General features: G+C 47.8%; 1 protein-coding gene across 1 annotated transcript; it reads left to right on the top strand.

Annotated features, from left to right (window-relative positions):
• Positions 1-1,195: 1,195 nt before the first annotated feature.
• On the top strand, positions 1,196-3,885 carry irf2bp2a (interferon regulatory factor 2 binding protein 2a). The gene is made up of 2 exons (XM_055635143.1): positions 1,196-2,427; positions 2,790-3,885. The coding sequence occupies exons 1-2, from the start codon at positions 1,620-1,622 to the stop codon at positions 3,485-3,487; spliced, it is 1,506 nt and encodes a 501-aa protein (XP_055491118.1). The 5' UTR covers positions 1,196-1,619; the 3' UTR covers positions 3,488-3,885.
• The last annotated feature ends 5,162 nt before the right edge of the window (positions 3,886-9,047 follow it).

Below are 9,047 nucleotides of genomic sequence, written 5' to 3'. Positions count from 1 at the left end.
GACGCCAACACAAGTTTCTTTAAGTTGTACACACGCCACAATGTAACACGGACAAATGAACTCTGAGAACGAAAAATGTGTAATGTATTAACGATGTACAACTGCAGACGTTTAAATCTTAAGTCCCAAGCGATTTAAAGAGTAACTATTAAAAAATATATGCTTGTGACTGTACAGCAAGAGGTTTCCATGCAGTTTGATTAGCAAAATAAATCTCAAAAGAGTTTCATTTTTAATTGTAAATAAATGCACTTTAAGACGCCTCCGTTTGTGGTACAAAAAAACCCAAGAGAGACCTAAACGCTTCCACCATTTCTTGGCTGCAGTTCCTGTGACATTTCCAACATCAACAAGAGCGCTCAGTCTCCGGGCCCTGACGTCACCCTAAACGGCACTATATGGGTGGAGGAGATTGGTTAGCAGAGCACGGCTTCTCGACGTTCGCCATTAATTTTATTATTTTTTTTATATACAGCTGTTGCAATCAAATATCATAGATCATCTATGATCTTTGGTTGCAATAGCTCAGCTTGCACGCCATTTGGGAGGTCGGGTGAGCATCTTTCAAAGTTCCGAATGCACTTCATCCTCATCAAAAGGGAATTGACTGTGGGCTGCTAGGAAAGGGTTAATGAAATTTGGAATGCAGCCAAGGCTCCCCTGGGTTAAAGAAGGCGAAGCCCGTTCGTGTGACCCAGATGGAGAAAAGAATCCACAGTCGTGAACACGGATATTCACATTTACACTTCTTTTAATTTGTAAAAGAAAAGTCCCATTCATGACAACACGCTTCTAATTTTAGAGTGGTTGAATCATTAATTTCCAATGCTCAGAATCCTCTTTCACTGTCCTATGTGTTGCTTTTGTAAATAGTACTCGCTTCGGCTCTTAACTCATCATTTCCGCCTGCTATGCTGCCACAGTTTTGCAAATGTGAATCTCGCCCTCGTTCGTCCTTGCAAATCTGCAGAGCAGGCAGGCGATCGATCGATGCACGGCGCCGGTGACGCGCTCGCTCGCTCGCGCGCGCCCGCCCGCCCGGCATTCCAAAGAATGTTGGTAAACGGAACTCTTATTTACATTGTTGTGTGAGCGAGCCGGTGCGCAGGCGCGGGGGAGTGGGGGGCAGCGACTGCGCAGGCGCGCCGCGGAGCTGTCCAAGAACCGTTGATGAAAAGACGACCGAGTAGGGAGAAGGAGGGAGGGAGTGATTGAGGGACAGGTGACGTCAGGCCGGGGGTGAGCGAGTAGCAGCGCGAGAGGGGCAGAGAAAGAGAAAGAGAACGAGCGAGTCTGGGGCGCGCGCTCCGGGTACAGGCACTGACTGCCATGAAGTTGCAAGTTAGTAACCAGCTCATGTAGATACTTTGTTTCCATTCTCTTTTTTTCTGGGGAGATTTTTTTCTTTTTTTTGGAAACATTGGGGTTGTTGCAAAGTCAGCAGAAGGGGCGGGGACAGGGGGGAATCCTGTGCACACAGAAACACACATACACACACACACCCCCCTTCCCACCCTCCCCCCAGACAGACAGTGAGACACACACCCAGACACAGACTTGCCAGCGTGCACTTGGAGAAGCCCCCTTATACCCACACACACGGATAGAGAGCCGGCGCCATGTCGTCCGCGGCGGTTGCATCGACCAGAAGGCAGTCTTGCTACCTGTGTGACTTGCCCCGCATGCCGTGGGCGATGATCTGGGACTTCACGGAGCCCGTCTGCAGAGGGTGCGTCAACTACGAAGGAGCCGACCGCATCGAGTTCGTGATCGACACCGCCCGTCAGCTCAAGAGGGCACACGGATTCCAAGACGGCCGCTCACCCGGTCCCATCCCGACCCCAGGCAAAGCAACCCTGACCAAAGAGTCTTCCGTCTCGATGGTGCACTCGGCGGATGGCTGCTCGTCTCGCCCGCCACAGCCCTTGGATCGTTACCCGCTGGCCTCCGACCGGCCGCCTCCTCGCCTGGACTTCCCGCCGTCCCGGCAAAACGGCGCCGTTAACTTGTTGAACGGATACTCGAAGGCGGACGAGCCACCGGAGCTGAATCGGCAAAGCCCGAACTCTCGGCGGGCGCACGGCGCGCCGCCTCCGCCTAACCTGGTGCCCATGGTGAACGGCAGCTCGCACTCGCTGCCCCCGCCGCCCCCGGTTCACGGCGTCAACGGGCGGCTGATGGATGTAAACAAACGGCCGGGCGGCAGCGGCGCCGAGCATGAGGCGAAGGACAGCAAGCACCGGGCGGACGAGCTGCCCGACAGCCTGAAGTGCCGGGGCGACGACTGGGCCACCAAGCCCAAGACGGTAAAGGACACGCTGCTAAGTCTACCGGGACACCCGCCCTTCGACGTCCGATTCAAGAAGGAGCACCCCTTGCAACATGGCCGGGTGCTCGCCTTCGATGCCACAGCGTCGGCCAAATCAGGTAAGCAATGAAAGTTGCTGCACACGGGCTTCCCCCATCCTGCAATGGGTTGAATGCAAACGCGCTGTTGGGATGGCAGGGAATGTATTGCATGCAGTGGATCTTTCTGGTTGTATTTTATTTTCCACAATGTTAAAGGATAATGCCAGGTGCGTGTGGAGCTAAGTTCGGGGAGGGGGTGGGGGGGAGCGGAGTTTTAGTAAGTGCCATGTCAGGAGGCCGTTCTGCCCTCAGCGCCTGTGCTATCCGCAGCACGCCTCTTCCAGGAAGTGGCATGGGCTGTTCGGCTTGAAGTCCTTGTGCTGGTCAGACAACCTTTGATGTAACGTCCCGACCTTCCTTCCCCTAACCCCCTCAACCAGGTACCCGAGGAGGCCGCAAGAGGAAAGCTTCCCCCGAGCCCGATTCCGAAGGTGGGGGACCACCACTCGGTAACAAGGTCAACGGAGAGGTGCAGTCGTGGCTACCGTTGTCGGCCGATGGCCTGAAGATGACCTCTGTGTCGTACGCCCCGTCGCCTTCTCCGCACTCGACGCCGCCGGACGCCGGGCAGAACGGACAGTCGCCCATGGCGGCCCTGATCCTGGTGGCGGACAACGCGGGCAGCGTGCATTCGCCCAAGGAGGCCGGCCAGGTGCACTCGACCACCCGCCGCAACAGTAGTAGCCCCCTGTCGCCGGCGTCGCTGAGCCAGCGGCGACTGGGTCACCGGGACGTGCCGGCGCCGGTGGGCACCCCACACCCAGGCATGGAGCCGGTTCACCCGCCCAACATTCCAGACTCGTCGGTGCCCAACAGCGTGCCGCTCTGCTGCACCATATGCCACGAACGCTTGGAGGACACCCACTTCGTCCAGTGCCCTTCGGTGCCTTCGCACAAGTTCTGCTTCCCCTGCTCCCGGGAGAGCATTAAGCAGCAGGGTGCCACCGGCGAGGTGTACTGTCCCAGCGGCGAGAAGTGCCCGCTGGTCGGCTCCAACGTGCCCTGGGCTTTCATGCAAGGAGAAATCGCCACCATTCTGGCTGGAGACGTCAAAGTAAAAAAGGAGAGAGACCCATGATTCGTTAGTGTGTTTGTGGTTTTTTTTTTAAAGACACTCTTTTGAAACCTCTCCCCCCAAAAAACTGATTAATTGTATATATTCAACAAGTAAACATGGCTGTAAAATTTTGATTTTCAATACATTGTCTTTCTATATTTTTTGAAGATTACCAAGGTATGTTCTCATAATGACCGTTCCCGGTTTTTTTCTCTCTCTCTGTTGATGTAAATCGTTATTATACCTTATTGGTAAAATCTTTGTGTACTGGCCTTTTCTTGGTGACAGTAACTGTTAAATGTAGACTGTGACTAATATTGCTTTCAGAGCACTTGGCAAAAAAAAACTGAATGCTTCTAGCTGTACTTGTATGCACTTGTTAAAATTGCCAAATACAGTTTTCTGGCATTTTATTAATACCTCTTAGTGTCTGTGACTTTTTCCTGGTAAGGTGTAGGGTGCAGGAGGGTGGTGCGTGGGTATGGTACATTGACAGTACTGCTGAAACGCTGTGATGTCACTGTGTACAGTAGGGTGTGAGGTTGTGTAAAAGAGATCTGCTACAGTTTGACCTTGAAAACTGCAGACGTTCCTGTTTTAGTGTACAAAACATGGCAACATGCTCGTACTTTGACTTTACTAGCATGACTATTATTAATGTTCGGCTACTCACATATATGATTGATTTTTTTTAGACTGATAGCACCTCTGGAAGTTGCTTACTATAACAACATTTGGACAGGACAGGTTTAGAGGATATGTGGGACAAATGCGGGCGGGTGGGACTAGTGTAGATGGGGTAGCTTGGTCAGCATGGGCAAGTTGGGCCGAAGGGCCTGTTTCCATGCCGTATAACTCCATATATATGCCATAATTGCCAAAGGCATCACTCTTTCACTCACCACACACATACAAAGAACCAGGGTAGTGTGGGGTAAATCTGTAAATTCACCCACACCCTCTCCCCCTTTAGACCATTATACTTGCTTGGCATAATTCAGTGTTTAGATTTTGGCAGGCAGTATAATTCTTTAACAAAGCTTCCATTTAGTGCCGTTCCAAGGGCCAGCTGAGAGTGACTTTGAGCAATTCGCACTTGCCAGACATAAAACAGAATAGAGGGTCTTTAATGCTAATATTTTCAGCGATTATTGACAGACAAAACTAGGAGTGCTGAGGAGGGTGCGGTGCTGCAGGAATAAAAAAAATCTAAGTAAACATCCTCAGCAGCACAAACCTGCCATAGCACACTACTAACTTTTGAACCCGATTGTCCTGAACCTTTCCTCGAGACAAAAACAAAGAAACACTAATTTAGATTTCCCCTCTCTTTAAATCGGTGCGGTGGAGGGGTGAGGACGGCCGTGTTTTTGAGTGAGGACCCGTGTGAATGGTGCACGTTGTTTTGCTGCATCACTGTACTTCAGGGGGAGGGGAATCTGCAGCATCAGCAGTGGAGGCAGGCCACGTGATTTCCCCTGACACAAAAGACTGATCTCAGATGTACATTCATGATCAACGGCTGCGAGTTTCAGCGCTACACACACGAGAGAGGAGTACACGTTTTTTTTTTAAACTGTTGCAACAGGAAGAATGTTACAAAATATTCTAACCATCCTCGTTTGTTTTCCCGCACTCGCCCCGTCTGCCTTTAACGATCATGGATTGTGTTTGTTTGTTACCCTAGGAGATGTAATGCTAGGTTTAAATGTATGAAGCAACCTCGCCCTTGTGAAAAGAAAATCGTGCAGTAAAACCAAACGAGCCTGTACGTTTGTTTTTTTTTGTACGTTCCACCCATTTTAAATCATTTTAAATGGAACGATGCCCTAGGGTGGAGTTAATTTGCTGATTTTCATTGAAGCCAGAATATTTTTTAATTACTCGTGTAGAAATCTTGAGATTAAAAAAAAAATCCCGTTGATGTTTATTTTGGTGGCTTAAACCCAGCCCGTCAGCATTAACATCTTCCCGAGCCTTAGTTGACGATATGAGATCATTCAGTATTTTTTTTTAAGGATCTACAGCTTCTGGAATCCCTGAGTCACCCAATGTCTTTTGTTCCGATACAATGTGGCGTTAGCACGCCTCCTGTCACAGCTAGTTCAGTGCAACCAAAATAATTAATTATAGTCCTACCAGGACTGACTTTATTGTAAGTGTTCTGAGATGACAATGAGATGCCGGTCTTGAAAGGGAATGCCTCTGTCTACACTTCCACATCCAATCTACCACAACCCTCTGCAAATCCCTACCAATGCTTGTTCATTCAAATCCTGTTGGTTTTAACCAAATAGAATTTTTAATTATACTTTAAAACCTAATAGAATTTTAACATTTCAATTATATTTCGATATTTAAAATTATAATATTGTAAAATGTTAACATTTTTCGATTTTGTTTGTGACTATCTGATTCTGTTTTAAAAGCTTCCCTTTTGAATTAAACAAAAGGCTAGTTATTAAGGACTCCAGTTCTAAAGCATAAACTGTTGTGTTGCATTAATTGAGCCAAAGTCTCTACCTCCACTATCCTTTTACTTTTAAATAAATCCAGACGTTAGGCTTCTTCTTGCAAAGTAGCAGGGACGGGTAACTTGCCTGCCTGATGTTAATACCCCTCCACTTCCTTAACACTGCTCCCTATCATCCCCTTACAGTAACTCCACCACAGCTATACTGGTAAGGTTGCCTGGTTGGGTGCCGTTCTGACACATTGCTCTCTGTTTGGCTGCAGAGAGTGCCATCAAACATGAGGCTTTGTTCTTGCTACTCCTCCAGAAGGAACAAGGCGTCTTACCAAACCTCCCAAGATGGTCATGCTCTGTATGTTAAGTGGCTGTTGAAATGGCAAATAAATCTCCCCATTTCCTGCAAGGTTGGGGACTATCCAGCCCAGTGATCTTGTTAAAAGGCTAAGTGAAAATTCAACCTCCGGAGTGGGTGGGTTTCATTATTGCACTAGTCAGCTGTTATGTCTAATGCAATTGTTCATTTCAGTGCAAGACTCCATAGTCTTATCACAGTGCTTGTTCATTCAAGGCCATATTCCTTACCTTTTCATTTTCCTGCACTGGTTATATTCAGGACTCGGGAAGTTTGCCACAAAGCCCATCAAGTGTACATGTGGCATCAGTGTAGCAGCTGTGACATTCGAAGACATTCTGATTTGACATGTTTTGTTGGTGACAGCTTACAAGCAGACAGATTTATTTATTTATGTAAAGAGAGCTACTGGGATTTTTGTTTCCATTACCCCAGTGGTGAGTAAGATGCAGTCACACAAGCCCCCATAGGACAATGGTAGCCCAGCCTTACTCCAGGGGCTCTTGGCCCATGTCCCTAATAAACTTATCGAACAATACCATAATCATTTTTTTTTCCATCTCTGGCCTTTGTCCAATCATCTACCTATCAAAACTCCCCCTCATATACAATTGTGGAAATGCACACCTCCAGATTCAGGGACTGTTTCTTCCCAGCTCTTATCAGGCAATTGAACCATTGTACCAACAACTCGAGAGCAGTCCTGAATTACCATCTACGAAGACCCTTGGGCTATCTTTAAACTGACTTCACTGAACTTTCATTTGTACTAAGTCATCTATGACTAAACGTTATTCCTTTATCCTGTATCCGTATCCTGTGGCCAGCTCGATTGTATTCATGTTTGGCTTTGCGCTGACTGGTTAGCATGCAACAAAAGCTTATCACTGTACCTCAGTACACGTGACAATCAACTGATCTAAATGAAACATTCCATGTTTTGTCCTGCCTCTCCTCTCTTCTAGCTTTCTTCACTCCACCCCGCACACAATCATTCTGAAGAAGGGTCCCAACCGGAAATGTTACCTATCCGTGTTCTCCTGAGATGCTGCCTGATCTGCTGAGTTACTCCAACACTTTGTGTCTTTTTTTTGTAAATCAGCATCCTTGTTTCAAGTTGCTACACCCATCTCTGGATTACTTCCAGTGGGAGAGAAGTGGAGAAACCAGTGTGCCAGTCACAGGGCGGATTTAAGACTAATTCACTGACCATTGTCACTACTTATTGACATAGATATTTCAATAGTCCAGTCTCTAGTTACGTTTGATTTCACAGAATGATTCCGTTCCAATGTGAAGGTGGTGTGTGCCTAACCAAGAGCTGCTGTAGATTCGAACCACTGTCACTCTGGGAATTCTTGCATTGTATCCCTGATAATGGTGAATATAGACACAAAGTGCTGGAGTAACTCAACGGGACAGGAAGCATCTCTGGAGAGAATGAATGGGTGACGGTCGAGGCCCTTCGTTAGACTCTGATAATGGCGAGTTGCCCTGGTCTGGAATAAGCAGATAATTCACTTATTCCTCCACTTCCTGAGTCATCGAGGTACAGTAACAAGCTTTTTTTGCGTGCTAACCAGTGGGGGCAAAGTGGAAAGTTCATTCCAAATGGGCTAGCACATACGCGATGGACCAAGCAGACTTTCGCAGTGCAATGTGATTGGTAAATTGTCAACAGCCTGGGGCAGCTGCAAAAGCAACTCCAATACCACCTCTCCCACAAACATGGGCAGGTTGGCAGTCCCCAGGCCACACTTCACTCCTCATTGCAGCTTCTCTGCCATTTCCAAGGAAAGGTGACGTTGATATGGTCCGCTGGAAAACCGATGGAAAATCTGAGAGTCAGGGAGCCGAGTTATACGATCAGTCAAACAACGGTGTCAATAACCCACAGCTACTCGTGGGACTGCCCGGTACTAGGCCAGCAGCAATATCTACATGTCTCCTAAAGGAACTATACAGTTCATTTTCCCTGTTTGTCTCACATGCCCAGCTCCTTAAACTGGCGATTTCCTTCAAACAAATTTAATTCACATTCCCCCCCCTCCCCCCCTCCCCCCTACAAATTCACATTCCATTCCGCTCCACATTTCCTACTCTAGGCCTCTTGTGTGTTAACCGGGTTGGATTTCGCAGGGGGAAAAAATAAGCTTAATGACTCCATTCTTAAAACAGACGCAGAAAAAAATACATATGAAGGGGACATGGAACAAGAAAACTGATGGAAGTGCCTGTTAGGTTATTCAAGATTCAAGAGTTTATTGTCATGTGCCCCAGTTAGGACAATGAAATTCTTGCATCAGCACAACGGAATATAGAATATAGATACATTCACAATCTCTCCAAGTATCCAAAGGGCTGCATGAAATTGGATGGCGTTGTGTTAGTGGGGAGGTTGAGATTAGACCTATGTGGCCCCCTTTCTCATTCGCTACTGCAGTTACTGAATTGATTTTGAGGGGCAATGGTTTCACAGACTCGGACCGTCAGCCGCACATGCTCCTTTTATATTGTTGGTTTGTGCGGCTTCTGTTTGTATGGATTCCATTTATAACATTTAAACCTCCCAATGGTCTCAGTCATCAGAGGCGAGGTGCAATGCTTTGGACTTGCAAAAGGTCAGCCAAATGAAGAATGACTGTGGTGCCATTACAGTATGTGGACCACCCTGTGCCATTACAGTATGTGGACCCTGTGCCATTACAGTAAGTGGACCGCCCTGTGCCATTACAGTATGGTGGACTCCCAAAAAG

The sequence above is a fragment of the Leucoraja erinacea genome, chromosome 5 (assembly GCF_028641065.1).
Source record: "Leucoraja erinacea ecotype New England chromosome 5, Leri_hhj_1, whole genome shotgun sequence".
NCBI lineage: Eukaryota > Metazoa > Chordata > Chondrichthyes > Rajiformes > Rajidae > Leucoraja > Leucoraja erinaceus.
Note: the sequence above shows the minus strand (reverse complement) of the source record. Positions and strands in the feature narration are given on the sequence as shown.

What these genes read in the sequence shown, in the direction of transcription:
- irf2bp2a (XM_055635143.1), top strand. Translation starts at nt 1,620, where the DNA reads ATGTCGTCCGCGGCGGTTGCATCGACCAGAAGGCAGTCTTGCTACCTG. An exon ending in CACAGCGTCGGCCAAATCAG is followed by an intron (nt 2,428 to 2,789) that starts GTAAGCAATGAA and finishes CCCCTCAACCAG; the next exon opens with GTACCCGAGGAGGCCGCAAG.